This window comes from Capricornis sumatraensis, chromosome 6 (assembly GCF_032405125.1).
Source record: "Capricornis sumatraensis isolate serow.1 chromosome 6, serow.2, whole genome shotgun sequence".
Taxonomy (NCBI): domain Eukaryota; kingdom Metazoa; phylum Chordata; class Mammalia; order Artiodactyla; family Bovidae; genus Capricornis; species Capricornis sumatraensis.
Window position 1 is genome coordinate 54,149,421 of NC_091074.1, and position 26,352 is coordinate 54,175,772.

A 26,352-nucleotide genomic window follows, 5' to 3' on the forward strand; every position below is an offset into this window, starting at 1 on the left:
GTATGGACCTAACAGAAGCAGAAGATATTAAGAAGAGGTGGCAAGAATACACAGAAGAGCTGTCCAAAAAAGATCTTCATGACCCAGATAATCATGATGGTGTGATCACTCACCTCAAGCCAGACATCTTGGAATGTGAAGTCAATAGGCCTGAGGAAGCATCACTATGAACAAAGCTAGTGGAGGTGATGGAATTCCAGTTGAGCTATTTCAAATCCTGGTAGATGATGCTGTGAAAGTGCTTCACTCAAAATGCCAGCAAATTTGGAAAACTCAGCAGGGGCCACAGGATGGGAAAAGGTCAGTTTTCATTCCAATCCCAAAGAAAGGCAATGCCAAAGAATGCTCAAACTACCGCACAATTGCACTCATCTCACATGCTAGTAAAGTAATGCTCAAAATTCTCCAAGCCAGGCTTCAGCAATACATGAACCATGAACTTCCAGAATGTCAAGCTGGTTTTAGAAAAGGCAGAGGAACCAGACATCAAATAGCCAACATCCGCTGGATCATGGAAAAAGCAAGAGAATTCCAGAAAAATATCTGTTTCTGCTTTATTGACTATGCCAAAGCCTTTGACTGTGTGGATCACAATAAGCTGTGGAAAATTCTGAAAGAGATGGGAATAGCAGACCACCTGACCTGTCTCTTGAGAAACCTGTATGCAGGTCAGGAAGTAACAGTTAGAACTGGACATGGAACAATAGACTGGTTCCAAATAGGAAAAGGAGTACGGCAAGGCTGTATATTGTCACCCTGCTTATTTAACTTCTATGCAGAGTACATCATGAGGAATGCTGGGCTGGAGGAAGCATAAGCTGGAATCAAGATTGCTGGGAGAAATATCAATAACCTCAGATATGCAGATGACACCACCCTTATGGCACGAAGTGAAGAGGAACTAAAGAGCCTCTTGATGCAAGTGAAAGAGGAGAGTGAAAAAGTGGCTTAAAGCTCAACATTCAGAAAACTAAGATTATGGCATCTGGTCCCATCACTTCATGGGAAATAGATGGAGAAACAGTGGAAACAGTGGCTATTTTGGGGGACTCCAAAATCACTGCAGATGGTGATTGCAGCCATGAAATTAAAAGATGCTTACTCCTTGGAAGGAAAGTTATGACCAACCTAGACAGCATATTAAAAAGCAGAGACATTACTTTGCCAACAAAGGTATGTCTAGTCAAGGCTATGGTTTTTCCAGTAATCATGTTTGGATGTGAAATTTGGACTATAAGAAAGCTGAGAACCGAAGAACTGATGCTTTTGAACTGTGGTGTTGGAGAAGACTCTTGAGAGTCCCTTGGACTGCAAGGAGATCCAACCAGTCCATCCTAAAGGAGATCAGTCCTGGGTGTTCTTTGAAAGGACTGATGCTGAAGCTGAAACTCCAATACCTTGACCACGTGATGCGAAGAGCTGACTCATTTGAAAAGACCCTGATGCTTGGAAAGATTGAGGACAGGAGGAGAAGGGGACGACAGAGGATGAGACAGTTGGATGGCATCACCGACTCGAGGGACATGGTTTTGGGTAGACTCCGGGAGTTGGTGATATACAGGGAGGCCTGTTGTGCTGCAGTTCATGGGGTTGCAAAGAGTCGGAAATGACTGAGTGACTGAACTGAACTGAACTGACTGAATCAAAACAAAAATGAGATATCACCTTACACCTATCAGAACAGGTATCATTAAAAAATAACACAAAAAACAGACGTGGGTGAGAATGTGGAAAAAATGGAACCCCTGCACACTCTTGGGAATGTAAATTGGTACAGACTCTGTGGAAAACAGTATGAAGTTTTCTCAAAAAACTAAAAATAAAACTACCTTATGATCCAGCAATTACACTCATGAGTTTATTTCCAGAAAAAACAGGAACCTTAATTTGAAAAGATATATATACTGTAAAGTTCAGAGCAACACTGTTTACACTTGCTAGATATGGAAGCAACCGAAATGTCTGTCAACAGATGAATAAAGATATGGTATATATATACAATGGTATGTTTTACTCAGCCATAAAAAGAATGTCATCCTGCCATTTGCAGCATCATGGGTGGACCTAGAGAATATTAGGCTTAGTGAGAAAAGTCAGACAGAAAAAGACATACTGTATGTTATCACTTATATGTGTAATGTAAAAAAATAAACAAATGTATATAGCAAAGCAGAAACAGACCCATAGAAACAAGCTAGTGGGTTACCAATGGGGAGAAGGAAAAGAGGAGGAGGAAGATAGGAGTATGATATACAAAACCTCTATGTATAAAATAAACAAGCAACAAGTATAGACTGTACAACACAGGGAATTATAGCCATTATTTTGTTAAAACTGTTAATGAAGTATAATCTATAAGAATACTGAGTCACTATGCTGTACCTAAAACTAATATAATATTATAGATAACTATACTTGAAAACCAAAAACCAAAACCAAAACAAAAAAACACCCCATAGAGTTGGGCTATATAATACAACTTGGTTTTCAATTTAAGTCTGAGAAAATATTTTCACTGATGGGTTTAATTCCTTTACTTTCTTTGTGATTACCAAGGTGTTAATTTTTTATGATTATAATTTGTCTTCTGAGCAGAAAAATTTTTGACTTTTTTTTAATCCTTTCCTGCTTTCTATTAGACTGTTCTTTAAAAATATTAAAGAATATCCTATTTGTTGGTTTGAAAGTTACACTTCTAATTTTTGTTCTTTTCATTGCCAATACTCATATATTTAGAATCACCTAGAGCAGGGGTCCCCAACATCCAGGATCTAATGCCTGATGGTCTCCAGTGGAGCTGATGTAATAATAATAAAAATGAAATGCACGATAAATGTAATGTGCTTGAATCATCCCCAAACCATGTCCCCCTATTCCCAGTCTAGTAGGTCCCTATTACCAAAAAGGTTGGGGACCACTGACCTAAAGGGCTTGTTAAAGAAGATTGTGGGGCCTACTCCTAGAATTTCTAATTCAGTGGACTTGGTGTGACATCCAAGTATTTGCATTTCTTACAAGTCCCCAGATAATGCTAATGTTGTGCCTCTGGAAATCACATCTTGAAAGTCTGACAGTAATTAGTTGGTGGTTACCACCAGATAAATATTAGCATCTGTACTCAGTAACCATTCTTAGTTGACATCCTAGTTATTTTTGAATTCTTCTACTTGTTCTCTACCCTCCCATCAGCTCAGTCATATGTTAAAATGTTTAAATGTCCTTTTTCCTGGTATTTTTAGGTTTGCAATTCTCAGATGAATTTCTTTGACCATCTAATCCCATAATATTGCCAGGAGCAGAATCAGGACAGTAATTTCTCACAGGAGAAAAAAATTTTCCTCTATTCTGAGTACCAGATGAGAGAAACTTTCTTGCAAGTTTCCCTAGTCTGATGGCTAGAGTTGTTTCGGTCTCTTTTATATGTCGGTACAACATTTACAGACTCTTGACTGGAAGCAGTAGTTTAACTCTGGTGGGATACAGTCTATAGGGTCACAAAGAGTTGGACACTTAGCATGGACACATATGGAGGTACAGCCTTTACAGACTCCTTTGTATAAGTAGCAATTTAGCTCTGTTCCTTCTGTGAACCCAAGGTCATGTCTCCTGCCCTTGATAGGCAGTTCAAACTCTAGCTTTGAGTCTTAGGCTGTGTTTGTAGACTTGGGGGAGAAGGATGTATTTCACTCAGCATTTCTATGTATTTCATGGAGTGGAGGTTGGGGAAACTATGTAATCTCAGACTACCTGGTTGTGTATTATTTTTCAGTTGCCATCTAGCAGAGAACATGGGGTATAGGGTCAAAAAGTTTGAAAAGCAGAAAGTGAGTGGAAAAGAGAATCCTTGTCTGGAATGCACCTGAGCTTTGGGACTTGATAGCATACCATTAGTACAGAAGAATAGTAGGTGGTATTGGAAGTAACTGAAGGAAGGTACCTTGCTGGTGATAGTTAACACTATAAATCAGGCCTGGGAATTTAAAAAAATTAAAAATTTTTATTAGGGCTAATCTTCCTTGAAATATTTTTATTTTGTTTAAAGCACATACTACTAAAAAACTAAGATATTTTTCTTTTGGAGTAATTCTTTTCCCAGGTATTGACTTATCTTTCTTAGGTGTACATTGACAACACATGCTGAAGAATATGCTCCACCATATGAATATCAGCCACTTGTGAGTATAAGAGAGCTGAAAAGCCAAATTCTAATATTTCTGTGCTTAATATGATTCTTTACATCTAGTGTAAATAGTCAAGCTTGAGAAGAAGGGACAAATTGTTGAGATTTATGATGTTTTATATTTATCTAGAGATATTAGCTATTTGTGGGAGTTAATGGCATATTTTAAGGTTATGATTTATTTTGGGAACAAGTTTATAGATTTCAGGGAGAAAATATTGCAGTATCTAAAATATATTAGTTACTTCCTTCTTCATCTTTGTTTTATTGTCCTGCTCCATAAATTCAATTTATCTAGAATAAGAAGCTACCTTTCTCTTCATTTGTATTATATTAGCATATGAAAATAAGTGGTTTAATTTAGCCCTGGGAAATATGTATGCTGATAAAATATGTCCAGTTCACAACTTCAGTATACTTGTACTTAAAACATTACACAACAAAAGCAAAACAAGGCTGCTTCCTATTAGTCTTGTTCTAGAAGTCCTAACTGGTGCAATAGATAAGAGACTTAGCTACTGAAAAAGAGGAGAAAAAAATCTTTATTTTCAGATAGTATGATTTCTTCTCAGGAGAACCAGGATGTTAAAATAATAAGTAATTAGAATCAGTTTAGACCACTTAGTAAGGTGATTGAATATAAAATAAATATGTCAAAGATAATATCTTTCCTTCATATTAGCAATAACTGCTTAGGAAGCAAGCCATAAAAGAAAAAAACATACAAATTGCTATAGCAACACAAATTTTAAGTACTTTTATGAAGAAAATTCTCAGATAAAGATCAATAAAGAAAATGTGGGAGCTCCTCTCCAAAGATGGTAGACAGGCTACTTACCCACCAAGAGTTAAACGTTCTTCCATCTTTTGAATCACGGTTGTCAGGTGACAGATTTGATCAATAGAACATGACAAAAGTAACCCTATGCCAAATCTAGGCTAGCTTTAATAAGACTGCTTCCAATTCCTGGAGCCCTGAGCCACCGAGGCTAGGAAATCTAGGCTACTCTGCTGAAGGGAAAGGCCATGAGGAGGGATAATGATGAGCTTAACTAATGAACAATGAAACCATCTTGGACATCCAGCCTAGTGGGCATAGACTGAAGCTTCAGTTGTCATTTGACTACAAACCACAAGAGATTGCAAGAAAATAATAATAAACTGTTATACACACCAAAGGTAACTGAAACAGAAATCTCAAGTACAAGGGAATAACTACTGTTTAGGGGACTGGAAAACTAAATTAATTATAAGTTAAATTTATTAATTTAATATAATTACATTAAAAAATCCCAATGGACTTTGTTTACTATCTGAGAACTCTAAGATTCTGAAAGTTATTTGAGAGTATAAACAGATGAGAATAATCAAAAGTTTTTTGAAACAGTGGCATAACCATTTATGGAAATAAAAGATTCCTGATACTACTAATGTTATAATATTATTTATTTTTGCTTATTAAAAAATAGAAATTAAGCTGTTAGAAAAGCAAATATGGCTTATGGATTAATATGCTTAATACATAAAGAATTCAGATTTATTGGCAGGAAAACTGTTAAAACCATAGGGAAATGAGCCAAGGGCATATAAAGACAATTCACAAATTAGGAAATAATTATTATTAGTTAACTGACAAATACAGGGCAAATCCCAGTCTACAAATAACAGAATGTTTGAATTAAAACAGTACATTTTTTGCTAGTAAAATTGGTGATTTTTTATTTTTTTACTTTACAATATTGTATTGGTTTTGCCATACATCAACATGAATCTGCCACGGGTGTACACGTGTTCCCAATCCTGAACCCCCCTCCCACCTCCCTCCCCATACCATCTCTCTGGGTCATCCCAGTGCACCAGCCCTAAGCATCCTGTATCCTGCATCGACTCTAGACTGGTGATTCATTTCTTATATGATATTATACATGTTTCAATGATATTTTTAAAAATAATAATACTCTGTTGAATGACATTGGGGTGAGATGGCTACTTTTGTTTTCTATTACCAGACATATTGTAAATTGCTTGTCTTTCTGGAAAGGAATTTTGCAATATGAATTGATATACTATTTGATCTAATAATTCTAAGGATTTCCCCAAGAAAAATAATTCAATCCAGGGATAAAGTTTATATCCAATGATATTCATCACTGAATTATTTATTATGGCAAACTTGGAAATTACCCAATGTTTTAGAATTGGGTACAGTACTCTAGGGATTCAGAATGAGTCTCCGAAAAATGTATCACTCCTGCATGAGGATTTTTTTGAGCCAAAGACCCTGTGGGTTAAGATAACCTACTCTCCTCCTTTAACTACCTAGAAGAGTTTAAATTGGGAATTTTTTTCAGGGGAAAAATAAGTTATTACTGGAGATAAATTTTAGCTAAGTAGCTGCATCTATATTGCAGGGCAAATGTCTAACTGCCAAACATCAGCTCTTATTGTCTTGAAATAAGACAATTCCTATTCTTGGAAGCCCCAGGCCTCTGTCCCGTTCCTTAGCTCAGGATGACATGTATACCTCATGTTATCTTTCTGTCTTTGAACCTTCTCATGTATGTCAGGTTCCTGTATGTATGAAATTAAATTAGACTTTTTCTGGCTAATCTGTCTTATGTCCGTTTAATTCTTAGACTAATCAGAAGAATCTATAAGTGTAAAGGAAAGTTTTGTTTTCCTTTCTGACAGTACTAATTAAATAGGTTGTAATCATATAATGAGATATTTTATGTATTTATATATTCCACACTTTTGAAAGTCCATGGATAGTTCTTAGTGTCTTGATAAATCTTCTTATTTAAGGACAAGAAAAATCATTAAGATACAAAATTGTATGCGTATTTTTCCTCCATACTTTTTATGGAGGAAAAAAGCCTGAAGAAACTGTTAAATGCTAGAAAAGTTGGCTAGTGAATGGTGAAATTCTAGGTGATTTCCTTCATCATTATACTTTTCAGTATTTTTCAGTGTAGCAAGCATGGTGGTTTATAATCAGAACCACAAGGAAACATATATTATTTAAAAATGAATTTCAGGCTCATTTCCTTGTTTGCATGGGATTTGGCCCCATCTCTAAAAAAAGGAGTTACAAGACACATAATTAAAAACTCACAAAATTCAAAGGACTAATTTTCCCATAAGCATAAATATAAAGAATGTGGGATGTATTTTTTGGGTGGATAACTCTTTAGCAGCCACTGTGTTATGTATTTGTGGTTTTAATTTTTTCAGCATTATGTCTAGTATTTCTCATGTTGCTTTTTTCCACGTTAACAGCACAGCTTGCAGCATGTGATGGCAGTTGTTTGGCTTTATTTATAGTTTTGTTCATTTACTTCTAAGTTTCTTGTCAAAGTAATTGACTTTGAGGCATTTTTTCAGTACTGCTTCTAGCACTCCCATTTAATAATGCTTGCATTACATTGTTATAGAGTATAAAAACTATTTTAAATTGTAATGACAGTGAATGGTTAAGTAATAGCAGAATAGTGACTGAACTCAGAAGATACCATTCACATAAAAAAGTATGATTCGTAAAATACTGACAAAATAAAGAGAATATTTTTTACTTGCTAGAGACCTTACCATGTGGCCTTTGCATAAATACAATTCACCATTCACTCAGCCTATCACTTTTGCAATTATGCAGTTTCTGAAGAAATCTTAAAATATTTTGATTTGTATTATCTGAAATTTTGTGCATGAATTGAGGCTTTATAAATTTTTATATTGTGGTCTCTTACATTTGTTTAATTCATATTTGCATAAAGTAGGATAGAATTATAAGAAGTCTTAAGGGAATGCAAATTATCTCCCCATATGAATGAATAAATCCAAAATATTAGGAAGCTATGAAATTATTTCTAAGGAGAGAAATGAAAGAGAATTGCAAGTTACTTCTTCAGAATTCCACTTCCTAAAGGGGGTTTTTAATTTCAATGAAAGATACCTTCTCTTAAAATCTTCCCTATCCTTCTCCCAAAGAACCAAAATAAAGGAAAAGTCACAGAGATATTACATCAGAAGATTGGTCTAAGACTGGATGTTTGTAGGGTACATGAATCTTTTAGACAAAGGACAAGTGAGGAGAGGGTAATGGTGGAGAGTCAACTGAACACACGCAGGATTAGTAAGGAAAATAATTATTTCAGGCATGGACTAGCAAACTCAGGAAGTTGAGGCGTCTGGGGAATTAAAAAAAGAACAAGCATGGCAATAGTGAAGGAGTGAGAGAGCTAAAAGAATTAGAGGTAGTGAGTGAAGGGGATGTACTGGAATTTATTGATATTTCTGATTTAGAACAATTTGGGGGAATGATAGATCCCAAGATGTGGTCATGGGAATGAGGTTATAATGGAAACTAAGCCATTGACTTGAGAAGGTGAAAAAATGGTAAGTGAGAGTGTTGGCTAGATTCTAAATATGAGTGTTGATGTCAGCCTACAAGATAGTAGGAAAGAAAGATAAGACCAAAGACTGAGTCAAATGACCAGTCCCTCGGTGGGAGCATTTTGGAGATTCATGGCTCCTCTCAGCCCTGCAGCTGCCATTTGAGTACATCTGATTGGACGGGGGAGCCTGGTGGGCTGCCATCTATGGGGTCACAGAGTCGGACAAAACTGAAGTGACTTAGAAGAAGAAGATTGGTCTTTACTGTGTGAATTACCATCCTTTTTTCTAAATAGAGCTGTCTATTGAATTATCTTTCCAGGCATATGTGTAGCTTTAAGCCAGAAAATGTTGCATATCTCAGTTCTTTCAGAGATAAAAAACTGAGGAACTTTTAGAGCTATGTATTAAAGCTGGCATGCATTCCAAATTGATTACAAGGAACCTAAGCAGTGTTGGCCAGTAGGTAAGAAAGAGGCTGTATCTGTTTAAAATATTCCCAACAATGGTAGGATTGACTTATCCTGTCACCGGGATTCTATGCCCTGGTACAGATACAGCATTGTTAAAATATTGATATTTCTGTGCTGTTTAGAAATTTGCTGTGGACTTGTGTTCTGGGGAAACAGTGGAAACAGTGTCACACTTTATTTTGTGGGGCTCCAAAATCACTGCAGATGGTGACTGCAGCCATGAAATTAAAAGACGCTTACTCCTTGGAAGAAAAGTTATGACCAACCTAGGTAGCATGCTCAAAAGCAGAGACATTTGTCGACTAAGGTCCGTCTAGTCAAGGCTATGGTTTTTCCTGTGGTCATGTATGGATGTGAGAGTTGGACTGTGAAGAAGGCTGAGCGCGGAGAAATGATGCTTTTGAACTGTGGTGTTGGAGAAGACTCTTGAGAGTCCCTTGGACTGCAAGGAGATCCAACCAGTCCATTCTGAAGGAGATTGGCCCTGGGATTTCTTTGGAAGGAATGAAGCTAAAGCTGAAGCTCCAGTACTTTGGCCACCTTATGCGAAGAGTTGACTCATTGGAAAAGACTCTGATGCTGGGAGGGATTGGAGGCAGGAGGAGAAGGGGACGACCAAGGATGAGATGGCTGGATGGCATCACGGACTCGATGGACGTGAGTCTGAGTGAACTCCGGGAGATGGTGATGGACAGGGAGGCCGGCGTGCTGCGATTCATGAGGTCGCAAAGAGTAGGACACGACTGAGCGACTGAACTGAACTGAACTGAACTGTGTTCTCCAGAACCCTGCTGCCTCAGTAGCCCAGGATTCTGGACTCCCAGGACCCAGGGGTGCATTATGACTTACCTGGGCCCTAAGGACTTTCATGGGCTCCTTCTTCCACTGAAAGAAAAAAAAAATTAATTTATTTTACAACTGTATTGCCGTAAAGGCAAATATAATCCAGGTTGGATTATATTCATTTTTGTTAATTTAAAGGCTTATTGAAGAGATGTATTTTTAGGCTGCATTTCTCATTGGTATTTTGTAAAGATTACCTATCTTTTTCTTTTATATTTTTATACTGTTTTGCCTGCTTGCCTATTTTTGACTATTTGTGATTATATTATTGTATTTTAAAGCCATGTTATGTGATCATGTTATTGTTAACCCTCCTGAAATTGTCAGTATACTATGGGTGTTATTTTTGTCATTGTTTAGACGCTAAGTCATATCCAACTCTTTTGTGATCCCATGGACTGTAGTCTGCCAGGCTTCTCTGGCCACGGGATTTCCCAGGAAGAATACTGGAGTGAATTGCCATTTCCTTCTCTAGGGGATCTTCCTGACCCAGGAACTGAACCTGCGTCTCCTGCATTGCAGGCAGATTCTTTACTGCTGAGCCACTAGGGAAGTCCAGTGGGTGTTATTACATAAAACTAAATCATACAACACTCATTTTTTGCTGAGAAATACTTTTGGACTTTGGTACTCTATTTTAAGCAAAATTTTCTGTATAATAGCTGCCATTGTTTACTGCCTTGAGATGTTTATGGGTATTAAATTACTGGCATCATTTCCTGGCTTCAATATGAGTTTCTATCATTTAATAGTGTTAGTTTTTTGAAATGGCATTTGCATTTTTCATTCCGGTAAAATATATATAGAATATAAAAGTATCATTTTAACCTTTTTTTAGTTTACCATTTAGTGGCACCAAGTACATTCATATTATTGTTATAGTCACTTTGAAAATTCTGATTTGAAAATAAATTAAAACACTTTTGTGGGAACTTTAAAATACTATGGGCCTTAGACACTGGGCTTTCTGTGCCTCATGGCTGAGTGGGCCGAGCCTGGATTTTCTTTCTGGTAGCTTAACACCTGCCTGATAGGGGGATCTAAAACTTGCCCATACTGCTTGGTGTGTATTGATTTATAAACACTTTAGATATCATCCCAAACCAAGATTCACCTCAGCTAGGAATCACCTTGAGCACCATCAAGAGCCTTTTATTGTTCGATTAGGCTCAGAAACATGAAATAAACTCCTTATAGGCTGGAATTACCCTTAGTTTCCTGCTTCCCAGGAAGGGATGTCTAACAGGGGCTTTAAAAAGAAGATAAGGTAAAGAGTGACTTACCGAAAATCACCAATAGCTGGGTCAGAAAGTGAATCTAGAACAGGTTGGGGTTTCTGTAGGAATCATTACCTGTCTGAACTAAATTAGCTTTCATTACCACTTCTTTTTAAGTCCTTCTCTTTGTATCTTTGCTCCATTCTGTCTCCCTGTGATCTTCCATAATTCCAGTGTAGATAGTCTTTTTATTTTTTTCTTGTTCTTTTGTTGTTATTATTATTGTTTTAAAAATGTAATAGCATGAAGATTTGTTCATTGTAAATCTGGTCACATTGAATAATCATGTGTAAGCCTTGTAGTCTAGAACAGACTGTAGTTTTGCCAAGCTTTCATCCAAAAAATTAAGGTTGAACTTTAATTAGGTAATGTTTCAGAGTCCATAATGTGTCTTCATGATTTTTATTTTAGTACTACTTCACTTTGTACTACATCTTAATATATCCACTATTTAATTTTTTCTTTTTTCTTCTGTTAAGGTTCTGTCTACTAAGAGAATAATCATGGCCATTTGCTGAATACTCTTGTTTATCTTATTATGTACTATTGACTGAAATGAAATGAGAGAGAAGTTTACATTCTGCAAAAGAGGTGTAGTGGTGAGGGAGTGGAATTGGAGAAGAAGGAAGAGAGGTCACATGATTGTACTAGTATTTTTTGATTGACGTCAAGGTGTTTCAAAATCCTGCTTATAGTTAACCACAGAAACAGCCTTCTCTTACTTGGGTTCAGAAGGAGATGGTGGCTTTCCTTGATGTATATTCATACCTGAAAGATCTCAATATGTGTTGTACATATGTGTGCTGACCTGAAACATGTACATATGGCCATGATTTTGTAGCTCATAGGCAAATCATTCTGAATCTGAGTCCCATGGCATTCTCCCAGTTCTAAGAGACCACATTTCCTAAAATGGACAGGAATGGGTGAATTTAATTCAGATGACCATTATATCTACCACTATGGGAAAGAGTCCTTTAGAAGAAATGAAGTAGCCCTCAAAGTCAACAAAAGAGTCTGAAATGTAGTTCTTGGGTACAATCCAGAAAATGACAGAATGATCTCAGTTCATTTCCAAGACAAACCATTCAACATTACAGTAATAATCCAAGTCTATGCCCCAACTACAAATGCCACAGAAGGTAAAGTTGAATGGTTCTATGAAGAGCTATAAGATATTCTAGAACTAATGCCAAAAAGAGATGTCCTTTTCATCATAGGGAAGTGGAATGCAAAAGTAGGAAGTCCAGATACCTGCAATAACAGGCAAGTTTGGTCTTAAGGTACAAAAGAAGCAGGACAAAGGCAAACAGAGTTTTGTCAAGAGACAACACTGGTCATAGCAAAAGCACCCTCTTCCAATGACACAAGAAATGACTCTACATATGGACATCACCAGATGGTCAACACTCAAATTAGACTGATTATATTCATTGCAGTCAAAGATGGAGAAACTCTATAAATCAGCAAAAACAAAACTTGGAGCTGACTATGGCTCAGATCATGAGCTTCTTATTGCAAAATTCAGGCTTAAATTGAAGAAAGTAGGGAAAATCACTAGGCCATTTGGGTATGACCTAAATCAAGTCCCCTATGACTATACAGTGGAGGTGAAGAATAGATTCAAGGGATTAGATCTGGTAGACAGAGTGCCTGAAGAACTATGGACAGAGGTTTTTAACATTGTACAGGAGGCTGTGACCAAAATCATCCCAAAGAAAAAGAAATGCATGAAGGTAAAGTGGTTGTCTGAGGAGGCTTTCTAAATAGCTGAGAAAAGAAGAGAGCTGAAAGGCAAGAAAGAAAGGAAAAGATATATGCAACTGAATGCAGAGTTCCATAGAGTAGCAAAGAGAGATAAGAAAGCCTTCTTAAGTGAACAATGCAGATAAATAGAGGAAAACAATACAATCTGTATTTAGAAAAGGCAAAGGAGCCAGAGATCAAATTTCCAACATTCATTGGCTCATAGAAAAAGCAAGAGAATTCCAGGAAAACATCTACTTTTGCTTCACTGACTATGCTATAAAGGCTTTGACTGTGTGAATCACAACAAACTGTGGAAAATTCTTAAAGAGATGGGAATACCAGATCACCTTACCTGTCTCCTGAGAAACCTGTATACAGGTTAAGAAGCAACAGTTAGAACCAGACAGGGAACAATGGACTGGTTCAAAATTGGGGAAGGAGTATATTAAGGCTGTGTATTTTGTAACCCTGCTTATTTAACTTCTATGCAGAGTACATCATGTGAAATAGCAAGCTGGATGAATCACAAGTTGGAATCACCATTGCTGGGAAAAATATCAATAACCTCAGGTATGCAGATGATACCACTCTAATGGCAGAAAGTGAAGAGGAACTAACAAGAGCTTCTTGATGAGGTTGAAAGAAGAGAGTGAAAAAGCTGGCTTAAAATTCAGCATTCAAAAAAACTAAGATTATGGCATCTGGCCCCATCACTTCATGGCAAATATGTGTGTGTTGAGTCATGTCTGACTCTGTAACCCCATGGACTGTAGCCCTCCAGGCTCCTCTGTCCATGGGATTTCCCAGGAAAGAATGCTGGACTGCTGTTTCCTACTCTAGGGGATCTTTCTGACCCAAGGATTGAACCCGTGTCTCTTACATACTCTGCATTGACAGGTGGATTCTTTACCAACTGGGCTACCTGGGAAGCCAAATAGATGGGGGGAAAGTGAAATATTTTATTTTCCTGGGTTCCAAAATCACTCATGAAATTAAAGGACACTTGCTCCTTGGAAGGAAAGTTTTGACAAAAATCTTCCCTTGTAGCTCAGTTGGTAAAGACTCTTCCTGCAATGCAGGAGACCTGGATTCAATTCCTGGGTCAGGAAGATCCCCTGGAGAAGGAAATGGCAACCCACTTCAGTACTGTTGCCTGTAGAATACCATGGACAGAGGAGCCTGGCAGGCTACAATCCATGGGGTTGCAGGAGTTGGACACGACTTAGTGACTAAACCACCACCACCAGACTACCTATTACAAAGCAGAGACATTACTTTGCTGACAAAAGTCCATATAGTCAAAGCTATTGTTTTTCTGTAGTCATGCATGGATGTGAGAGTTGGGCTATTAAGAAGTCTGAGGGCCTAAGAATTGATGCTTTCTAATTGGGGTGTTGGAGAACACTCTTGAGAGCCCCTTGGACTGCAAGGAGATCAAACCAGTCAACCAACCCTTAAGGAAATCAACCCTGAATTGGAAAGACTGATGCTGAAAAGTGAAGCTCCAATATTTTGGCCACCTGATGTGATGAGCTGACTAATTGGAAAAGACTCTGATGCTGGGAAAGATTGAAAGCAAAAGGAAAAGAGGGCTACAGAAGATGAGATGGTTAGATGGCATCACTGACCCAATGGACATGAGTTTGAGCAAACTCCAGGAAGTAGTCAAGGACAGGGAAGTCTGGCATGCTGTTGTCCATGTGGTCGAAAAGAGGTGGACACGATTGCGACTGAGCAACAATGACAAGCTTTAACCTAGGATCATTTGGCAGTTGCTCATATAGGCTTCCCCAGCCTCTCTCACTGATCTTTATTTAGATATAGAGATGGATAGACACATAGATGAGATGGAGAGATAGATAAGATATATAGATAATCTATTTATCATATCTATCCTCTCTATCTCAACATTCAGAAAACTAAGATCATGGCATCTGGTCCCATCACTTCATGGCAAATAGATGTGGAAAAAATGGAATCAATGACATACTTTAGTTTTTGGGCTCCAAAATCACTGCAGATGGTGACTGCAGCCATAAAATTAAAAGAATCGATGGTTTTGAACTGTGATGTTGGAGAAGACTCTTGAGAGTCCCTTAGATTGCAAGGAGATCCAACCATTCAATCCTAAAAGAAATCAGTCCTGAATATTCATTGGAAGAACTGATGCTGAAGCTGAAACTCCAAAACTTTGGCCACTTGATGCAAAGAACTGACTCATTAGAAAAGACCCTGATGCTGGGAAGGATTGAAGGTGGGAGGAGAAGGGGATGACAGAGGATGAGATGGTTGGATGGCATCACCGACTCAACGGACATGAGTTTGGTTAAACTCCAGGAGTTGGTGATGGACAGGGAAGCCTGGCATGCTGCAGTCCATGGGGTCACAAAGAGTTGGACACAACTGAGCGACCGAACTGCACTGAAAAGTCTGGTTATTTTTTGATGTGACTATTCATATAGACCTCCATATTTTTCTTTGGGATGACTCTAACCCTAACTCATTAATGATATAGATGTTTATACTTATATTCACAGTCTATACTTCCTTGAACTTCCCATGACTATTTTTCTTTAGTTGAATAGCTTTATTTGTTACAAATGTTTCTCCTTTGTAAAATTTTACCAAACAAAAAGATATACTAAAGGTTTCTTAAATAGATAATAAAAATATTTCCAACTATTTGCATGTTCTTTACAGCTGCATTTGCCAGTTACTCTTATTCAATCATTGAGGAAAAAATATCCAATAGAAATGAAATCAATTTAAAAGTAATGTAGGGAAATGAACAAAGGAATCTGTCTAAAATGTCTATGCCCTGTGATTCCCAGAGTCAGTAAAGTAATTTTGGCCGTAGGGGAATTGTTCTTTTCTTCCCACATCACTCTGTGTGTATATTTAGAAGACAGCCTTATTAGGGGAAGACAGGTCTTCAGTCAAGTGCATGTAAGTAGGGAAGAATTTTATATGTGATATATACTGAAATTAAACAAAATATCACAGCAGTCTACTGTAATATCTCTTTTAATTCCATCCAGTGTGACATTTGGATAAATAAGCTTGTTGCCTCCATACATTTTAACGAGTAAATGCAGTACACCAAAAGAGGATGCTTAAAGGCATGCTAGGGAAGAATGATCTTTGCTGTATAAATGCCAGGTGGCTAATAGCTATCTGTAATGGTGGACACAAGGTTAGTTTGCAGTGACTGATTTGGGCAGGAAACATAACCCTTTATGTATTTTTATGGATGAGCTCTCTAGATGAAGGAACTGAGACTGCCCTCAAATTATCTAGTGATATTAAATTAGGTAGAGTTATTGATATTCCAGAAGGCAGGCCTAAAACTGAAAATGACCTTGAGAAATAAAACTATGAAAAATAAAAGTCCTAAAAAAACAGGATGAAATCAAATAAGAATAAGTGAAACCACAGAAATGGGTAAGGACTGGGTATATGGTTGACTAAGAAACAGCAATGTCATTTTATCCTGAAAAAATGGTTTGTAAGATAAATGATGCTTAGAGGTTATGGGAATCAGGTGGGAAAGGGATGGGACTCTAAGAATTGGATACCCATCACTTACTGATACATTTTACTGATGTAAGTGGTAAAACCATGTCTTATTTGTCTTTCGCCATGAGGGAAGGTTGACTGGGCACTCAAGAGGACCCTTCTGTAATATCCTATCCTGTTTTTCTATTATCTGTTAAAAAGAAGAAGGAAGAAAAAGAGAAGGAAAGGAAAAAGAAAACTTTATTAGCCTTAACGCAGATTTTCTGTGCAGTGATTCTCTTGCTGGGTCCTTAGTAGTTCCTGTCGCTACAGGGCCTGTTTGCCCTCTGTGTTCCTTTCTCTGACACTTTTTTCCCATCTTCTGTCAGGATGTTTCAGTTTCCCCAACCATTCTCTGAAACAGCACACTCAAAGATGACAAGAGATTGATTCTTACAGTTGGTTGTGTTTTATCAGGTCGTGACCTCTATGATGCCTCTTTGGAAGTGAGTAGTCATTGGCTCCCACTACATTCTTTGCGCCCTGCCTTTCCTCAGCATCTATGGCTTTGCAATGCTCTCTCCATGGCTTTTTTGTCTCTGTCTTTCATGGCTTCTTTCTGAAGCCAGCCGTAAGTATTCCCAAGAATTGGGTCCCAGAACCCTGCTCCTCTCATTTTACATAATCTCAGAAAATTAATCCACTCCCACGGCTCTGTAACCATGACTTTTGAGGGGTAACTTATTTTTATATAATTTCAAACTTACAGGAAGTTTATAAGACCAGTGCAAGGAGCTCCCATATAATCTTTACCTAGAGTCACCAATTATTTACCATTTGAGAGTAGATTGGAAACTTTGTGCCTCTTTACCTATAAATAATTCAACGTGCACTTCTTAATAACAGACACATAGCCATGGTAAAGTTTTCAGCCTCATAGAAAATTGATAGAGGATAATTATGAAAGCCAGAGTCCATATTCAAATATAATCCTTGGTCCTAGTGATATTCTTTATCACTATTTTACCCAATCAATTAGCACTGCTGTGCATAGGGCACTGACTTCTCTCTAGGACATCTGTCCAACAGAATTACCTTTCAAATAAGCATTTTGTACTGATATCATCCCTAATTAAAAATGTCTGAGAAGTGACTCATCATTTGCCCCCTTAAACAAGTCCTCCTCATCTCCGTGTTTTTTTAATTCTTTTTAATGGTGTTAGAACTCTCCCAGTCATCCAGATTTGAAGGTATGAGCATCTTTGATTCTTTATCCCCAGTTAGGCTGGTACATCCTCTAAATTCTTCCTGTGAAATGTCTCCTCTAGTACAGCTCTGCTTAAGCTGCTGTGCTCTGTTGCCCACCCAATTCCACACTTCAGACGAATTCTGTTACCCTTGTGTATCCAGAAGACTCAGACTATTCAGTGATAGTCCTATCTTAAGAGTACTTTGTTAGAACTCAGGGTCTGTGTGGCGCCAGAATAGTGGGTCAGCCAATAATGTGAGATAATTCACAAATCTCTTTCTATATACAATTTCTAAACACTTCTTCCCAACTCACTTAATGGATGTTGAGTAATCCTTTAAATATTATGTTAGGGTGTTGAAACTCTATTTGTCTGCAATTCACATATGCAGAGGAAGTATGTCTAACTGATCATTGGCCCTCTTCCTAAGCCCATCACCAGTGGGAAAATACAAATTCTTAATCAACATAAAGCGCAGTCTGATTCAATGATTTAAATAGCTCCTATAAGAAAATTGAATCTTTCTTGAAAAAAAATCTCTTTTCTCAGGGATCCTCTCCCACTTTCAATGTGTAGAAAAGAACTGAGACTGTTATCTGTTAAAAAGGTCTGCTTACAAGGTTGGCCTTTGGTTGGCATGTGGAGATAAGAATTCCCTAATGAAAGTAGCTCACAGTGTCTAAACTGTTGGCACAAACAATGTGCCTTATGTTCCTTCTAGGAGTCTGGAATTTTGCTATATGCTAGGCAGAGGGTGCTTATGTGACCAGCTCCTAAGAAAAATCCTGGCTTTGGAGTCTCTAATGAGCTTCCCCAGTAGATAGCATCTCATACCTCATGGCTGGAGGGAATCAAGTGCATCCCATGTGACTCACTGGGAGAAGGTTTTTGATCTCAGAATTTCATACCTGTTTTTTTTTTTGTTTGTTTGTTTGTTTTTTACTTTAGCCTTTGTGCCTTTTCCCTTTGCTCACTTCCCTTTGAGTCAACTTGCTGTAATCAAGCATAGCCAAGTGCGTGCGTGCATTTGCTCAGTCATGTCCGACTCTGCAACCCACAGACTAGCCTGCCAGGCTCCTCTGTCCATGGGATTTTCCAGACAAGAACACTGGAGTGGGTTGCCATTTCCTACTGCAGGACATCTTCCCTGACCCAGGGATCGAACCCATGTCTCTTGTGTCTCCTTCATCTGCAGGGTGATTCTTTACAACTAGTGCTACCTGGGAAACCCTAATCATAGTCACAAGTACAATTATATGTTGAGTTTCATGAGCCCTCTGAGCAGGTCACTGGATCTAGTGGTGGTCTTGGGAATCCCAACACACCCTACTTTTCTCCCTCTGGCAAATTGGTATTTTCCCAAAATGCTTGCCACATGTGCTGCCATGGCATGTGCTCTTACAATGTGATTTTGACACTCTTCACTTTGCGAGGTAGAGTCCATGTTACCTCCCCCCAAATCTGGGTGAACTCTGACTGTGATGAAAGTGATGCTATATGATTTCTGGAGTAGCTGTTTAAAAGCAATGCAGCTTCCTCCTGTTCTCTTTGTGCCAACCTTATTCTGCTGTGAGGAAGCCCAGGCAGGCACAAAGAGTTGTGTAGCTGTTCCATCAACATCTAGTCTCTGGGATGATATCCCAAGTCTACCTGGCTGCTCTTTTTCTTACTGGTATAAGTGGCTGTAGTCTGTGAGTCTTTCAGTCTTTTTCTATTTCCCACTCTTTTTCTCCGGGCTTGGTTGGAGCCCCCATGGCTTGTCTGAGATGACTCAACTTCATTTCCACTTCCATAGATACTGTTGACCCCACAGAAGCCTTCTGTGATTCCCATTCAATACCTAGCTTCAGTGCTCAGCTCTGCAGCTAACAGTTGAACCCTCTCTCCAGACTTGCAACTACTTTCAGGGTCTTGTTTGTGCCACAGAATACCAAACATGCCTCAGGACTGATAATTCTCAGGCCTCCCTCTCCCTGACCAGGCTGCTTCACTGGTTTGGGTTTGGCTGTGCCCCAGTCAAATGAAAGAACAGCGTGAGAGGTGGTCTGTTTAAAGATCTCATGAGAAATGAGGGCTAGGAGACCCCTATGCCTTTCTGCCATTATTCTCATGTATCTAATGTACTTCTCTCTGTCCATATCAATGAGACGCTATCTGGTTTAAGTCTGTGCTGCAAGCTCAGTTGTGTCTGACTCCTTTGAGACCCCATAGACTATAGCCCACCAGGCTCTTCTGTCCATGGGATTTTCCAGGCAAGAATACTGGAGTGGGTTGCCATTTCCTCCTCCAAGGGATCTTCCTGACCCAGGGATTGAAGCCACATCTCCTGCATCTCCTGCATTGGCAGGTGGATTCTTTACCACTGAGCCACCGGGGAAGCTTATGAAACTGTGTGAAAAGTGTTAGTTGCTCAGTCATGTCAAACTCTTTGTGATCCCATGGGCTGTAGCCTGCCAGGCTCCTCTGTCCATGGAATTCTCCAGGCAAGAATACTAGAGTGGGTTGCCATTTCTTTCTCCGAGGAATCTTCTCAACCGATGGATTGAACCCGGGTCTCCTTCATTGCAGACAGATTCTTTACTGTCTGAGCCACTAGGGAAGCCCTGATTTAAGTCTAGGGATGGGAAAACTGGGAAATGCATCAACTATTTCTCCTGTTCTTCTTTGCTTTCCCCTTACTTTCATCTTTCTACAATGCCCCAAACTTCTTCTGTATTTTCCTACTCTCTATTCCAACTCTTGTTTAAGGCTTCATGGCAAAGAATGTTTTCTCTCCATGCTTGGAGAAATCTATGATTTGAATCTTCCAGGTATGGTCATTGATAGTCTAAAATCCTCAAGAGTGTGCATTGGATTGCAAGGCTGTTGTCTTTAGGAAAAACTGTATTTTGCATTAGAAGGTGATATTACTTTGCTCCTTGTCATTTTTTTCTAAAACAAATTTTGATCACCCATTGGGAAAATGGGTGATTACATACAATGAAAAGAGAAAACTACTAACAATTTTGAAATGATTACTCCCTCCCTATATATTTAGTTTCAGAGGTAGACCAAATTACTTGCTCTTCCAAAACTCCCAGCATCTCAATTTGGCCTTGGGTATGAGCTGCAGTCAATATAAAAGGTCCTTTGATGTAGGATCTTCTTGGTTGATGAAGCTGCTTTTTTCTATTCTATTGGGTGCCTTTTGTACTAAACTTTGAAAAACATACTTTATTCTTCTTCCTTATAGTAATTATACCCTCATGGTTCCTAATAGTTTGTTCTTATTTTTGAAAACCTTCTTTTTTTCACCTGTTCCATGTTTGCATCGTTCTAATTCCTGAGTGTATGCTTAGGCAGAAATTTACTGCTTGCCTTTACTCCTACTTTTTTATATAATTCCATCTCCCTTGTTTTTGACCCATTTCCTTGCTCTACATCTCAGTACCTTAGTGTTCCAATATTGCAGATTATTCAGGTATATATTAGATAGGATGCTTTTAGTAGGTTGTACAAAAACCAACTCAAACTAGGTTAGGCAGTAAAAGTAATTTATTGGCTCATAGATTTTTGAAAAGTCTGGCTTCAGGAAAGGATTGATACAGCAATGTCATCATACTTTTTACTGACTCTCATATCTGCCTTTTTATGGTATTGGTTTCATGCTATACTGATTGTAGGCAGGCTGCCAACAGCAGCCTGAGCTAGATGCTTCCTTATTTATATCCAGTAGTGAAAAAAGAATGTTTTCTTCCCCAAACCCTTGAACAGAAGTCTCAGGCTTTAAGCTGTTTGGACAAACTGAAGTCACATGTCTAACACTGAACTAATCACTGTCGTTGAGAGTGGAGTGAGATTATCCTGATTGTCTTAGGCCAGTTAGATTCTGCCGCTAGACCTAGAGGGGGCTTAATCTACACATCGCATGGCTGCTGCTTAATGGGAAATGAGAAACGTGGATTCAGGGTGAGCTGGAGTCACCTCTTAAAGTTTGGATGAAATGAGTATGTTCATGTCTTCCCAACTCAGTGTTCACTACTGACTTCACTTGAAATCAACCATGGTAGGAGTATAGACAATGAAGAAATTGTCAAATACTACAGATCAGTTGTGGGGGGATTTTTTGGGTGGGGAGGTTGGTTTACCATCTCTGATGATGGGAGGCATTCAGTTTTATGTGTGTTAACAGGCAGCAAACATTCTCTTAATTAGTTTTCCTAACTTCAGCATTGTTTACCCCTTCTTATCCACTTGTAAAAAATAATGGTCTTACTGAGATATAATTTACTGAGATTTAATTCACATGCCATAAGATTCACCCTTTTAAAATGTACAGTTCAGTGATTTTTAAAAATATATCTCCAGTGTCATACAGTCATCACCTCAGTCAATTTCAGAACATTTTCAACATCCCCCAAAGAAACCACATACCCAGTGTACCAGTCAGGTTTCTTTACAGAAACAAACCAAAGCTGAAATCTTAGGAAAGCCAGTGCTTGAAAACCAGAAGCACCAAAGAGCAGGATAAGATCAACATCTCAGCTCGAGCAGTCAAGCAAAACGAGCCAATCCTTACTTTCTCTGCCTTTCTCTTCTATCCAGGCCCTCAACAGATTGGATGATGCCTACCCACATTGGGGAAGGCAAACTACCTTACTGAGTCCATCGATTTAAATGCTACTTTTATCTGGATCGGAGAAGGCAATGGCACCCCACTCCAGTACTTTTGCCTGGAAAATCCCATGGACAGAGGAGCCTGGTGGGCTGCAGTCCATGGGGACAACCCACAAATAATGTTTAGCCACATATCTTGGTGCCTTTTGATCCAATCACACTCATTAACAGTCACTCCTCATTCCTTCCCCTCCACCATCCTCTGGCAAAGCAACTTTCTCTCTTTGTGGACTTGCCTATTTTGTCATTTCATATAAGGAATCATACAATCTGGCTTTGGCTTAGTTTCATGCAATTAGCATAATATTTCCAAAGATCATCTATGCTATAGAACTACCAGTATTTTATTCCTTTTTTGGCCAAATAAATTATTTCGTTGTGTGAACAGACCACATTTTGTTTATACATCTGTGAGTTAATGACATGTAAGTTGTTGAGATCCATTTCTAATCATAGCTCTGGGATCCAGTCTTTTTCATCTTCAGTCTTTAGCACCTTCTGCTGCCAGAATACTTCTCCTAAAACATCACATTTATTCTTATCATTCATCTCATCAAAACGTATCATCCTCTGCCCAGGAGATGCTAAAGGAAGGTGTTGACTTCCATGCGAAACTCTCCTCAGTTCCACTGCAACAGGGGTAGGAGTGAGGAGATCCTGCTTCCTACTTAGAGGGCAGTTTGGCAAGTGATGCTCTAATCTCATTTAAAGGATCTCTACCTGACCCAAAACAAACAAACAAACCTCAAAGAAATAGAACCACAACAACACAAAGCAAAAGCCCCAAACTATATAGAAAGTGACATGGATATTATGTAGCTTTCAGATTTTATTGTTTATATATTTTATCTTTGAATTATTAAGAATTTCATGGAGGTGCTAGTGCACTAATGTGTCTTACAAGCAGACAGCTTGAAGCCCTGGCTGAATCACTGGCATTATTTAGATTCTCACCTGAGATTTTAAGCAAATGATATTTTCTTCATGTAAAGTGGGAGTAATAATTCCTACTTCAAAGCCAGTTGTGGATTAAAAGTTATACTCAGCTACCATGTTCAGACCATAATAGGCACTCAGTAAATAAATAGACACCATAATTATTATGAGATTAGAATTTTCAATTGTTCTCAACAAAGCCTATCTAAGATTGGAACTATTTTGGTGTTCTTTCATTGTTTTATAGTTTTGGTGATTTAATTTCAATTTTGTCCTAGTGCTTTAAAATTAGTATCAATTTAAAGCAGAAATTAGGTAATCATTACAGGGGCTTTATATTTCTTGTCTGCCATTATCCTTGATGTAATCTGAATGAATCAGTATTTCCTTTGGGAAGTGGAAGTGATAGTGTCTTGTTTTATTACGATAGAGGTTTTTATGATGTACTCTAAGGATGTGTGTGTGCTTAGTCACTTCTGTTGTGTCTGACTCTTTGTGACCCTGTGAACTGTAGCCAGCCAGGTTCCTCAGTCCGTGGGATTCTCCAGGAAAGCATACTAGGGTGGGTTGCCATGCTGTCCTCCAGGGGATATTCCCAACCCAGGGATCGAACCTGTGTCTCTTATGTCTCGTGCATTAGCAGGCAGGTTTTTTTTACCACTAGCACCACTGGGAAGCCCACTCTAAGGATAAATACCTTAAATATTATACTGGGTTATACTGAGGTAAATTTCTCATAGGATGAAACTTCCAGCTTGGCATTTACTTGCAAGTATGACCTGATAGCAGTTATTAAAAATATAACCCACACAACAAAGGAAACTATAAGCAGGGTGAAAAGACAGCCTCCAGAATGGGAGAAAATAATAGCGAACGAAGCAACTGACAATTAATCTCAGAAATATACAAGCAACTCCTGCAGCTCAATTCCAGAAAAATAAACGACCCAATCAAAAAGTGGGCCAAAGAACTAAATAGACGTTTCTCCAAAGAAGATATACAGATGACTAACAAACACATGAAAAGATGCTCAACATCATTCATTATCAGAGAAATGCATATCAAAACCACAATGAGGTACCATTTCATGCCAGTCAGAATGGCTGCTATCCAAAAGTCTACAAGCAATAAATGCTGGAGAGGGTGTGGAGAAAAGGGAACCCTCTTACACTGTTAGTGGGAATGCAAAGTAGTACAGCCCCTAGGGAGAACAGTGTGGAAATTCCTTAAAAAACTGGAAATAGAACTGCCATATGACCTAGCAATCCCACAGCTGGGCATACACACCGAGGAAACCAGAATTGAAAGAGACACGTGTACCCCAATGTTCATTGCAGCACTGTTTATAATAGCCAGGATATGGAAGCAACCTAGATGTCTATCAGCAGATGAATGGATAAGTGAGCAGTGGTACATATACACAATGGAGTATTACTCAGCCATTAAAAAGAATACATTTGAATCAGTTCTAATTAGGTGGATGAAACTGGAGCTGATTATACAGAGTGAAGTAAGCCAGAAAGAAAAACACCAATACAGTATGCTGCTGCTGCTAAGTCACTTCAGTCATGTCCAACTCTGTGTGACCCCATAGATGGCAGCCCACCAGGCTCCCCCGTTCCTGGGGTTCTCCAGGCAAGAACACTGGAGTGGGTTGCCATTTCCTTCTCCAATGCATGAAAGTGAAAAGTGAAAGGGAAGTCACTCAGTCGTGTCCAACTCTTCGCAACCCCATGGACCACACCCTACCAGGCTCCTCTGTCCTTGGGATTTTCCAGGCAAGAGTACTGGAGTGGGGTGCCATTGCCTTCTCCACCAATACAGTATACTAACGCATATATATGGAATTTAGAAAGATGGTAACGGTAACTTTATATGCAAGACAGCAATAGAGACACAGATGTATAGAACAGTCTTTGGATGCTGTGGGAGAGGGCAAGGGTGGGATGATTTGGGAGAATGGCATTTAAACATGTATATTATCATATGTGAAACGAATTGCCAGTCAAGTTTCGATGCATGAGACAGGGTGCTCGGGGCTGGTGCACTGGGATGACCCAGAGGGATGGGATGGGGAGGGAGGTGGGAGGAGGGTTCAGGATGGGGAACACATGTACAGCTGTGGTGGATTCATGTCAATGTATGGCAAAATCACTACAATATTGTAAAGTAATTAGCCTCCAATTAAAATAAAAATTTATATTAAAAAAGATTAAAAAATAAAAATATAATCCAAGATATTAGTTTTGGAAAAATTATATTAATATAAAAGGTGTTAAATGGTAGTTAAATTGTAACTGTTTTTGTCTTATGTAGAAATATTTCTTTATGCTGTATATTTACAGTTTAGAAATTTTTGCACATATAATAATTTATAATTTTACAATTAAGACAATCATTAATTAGACTTATCATTCATAATCAGAAATGCTTGTAAGTGCAATAGCCAAATACAAGAAGTGATTAGTAATTTGAGAGATTATATTAATCAATTGTTTGAAAATTAAACTTTGATCATAATAAGACTAACACATTAAAGATCAACTTTTGGAAATCGTTCCTTTATACATATTTCAATCATTTAATATTAAAATTATCTTTTTCTCCCCCCATAGGGTGATCCTTGTCAAGATGATGATTATTCAATTGTCCACAGAAAATGCCGTTCTCAGTTCACAGATCTAGATGGTTCCAAAAGATTTGGCATCAACACTTGGCATGACGAGAGTGGGATTTATGCCAATTCATATGTAAAACGAAAACTCTACCCATTAACAGGTGGCCCTATTGCTCCCTTTTGAAAATAATGTGTGGAGTCAGATTCTATAACTAATGAAAGGTAGTGGATGTAACAGTTGATGATTTTCTATCCTAATAAATACAATGGAAACTTTACAATACATTCCTTTAACACAAAATCTTAAATTCTACACCAGTGTATATATCCTTTTTTTTCATAAGCTACTCTGGTATTTCCAAAGTTTAGCATGTTTATCATTGAAGGTATGTAACAAATTCTAGATAGTACTTGGAGGAATTTTATTTAATTGTACTTTATTTTATTGACAGCATTTATTTTATTGAATACATTTTATTAGGAA

The 26,352-nt window shown here is 38.2% G+C and overlaps 1 protein-coding gene across 1 annotated transcript in view; it reads left to right on the forward strand.

The window, feature by feature from the left end:
• CFAP95 (cilia and flagella associated protein 95) overlaps window positions 1-26,052 on the forward strand; it is a 96,571-nt gene extending 70,519 nt beyond the window's left edge. The window contains exons 5-6 of the mRNA XM_068974685.1: window positions 4,118-4,175; window positions 25,867-26,052. Of these exons, the coding sequence (XP_068830786.1) occupies window positions 4,118-4,175; window positions 25,867-26,052 (244 nt within the window). The remainder of the gene's footprint in view (window positions 1-4,117; window positions 4,176-25,866) is intronic.
• The last annotated feature ends 300 nt before the right edge of the window (window positions 26,053-26,352 follow it).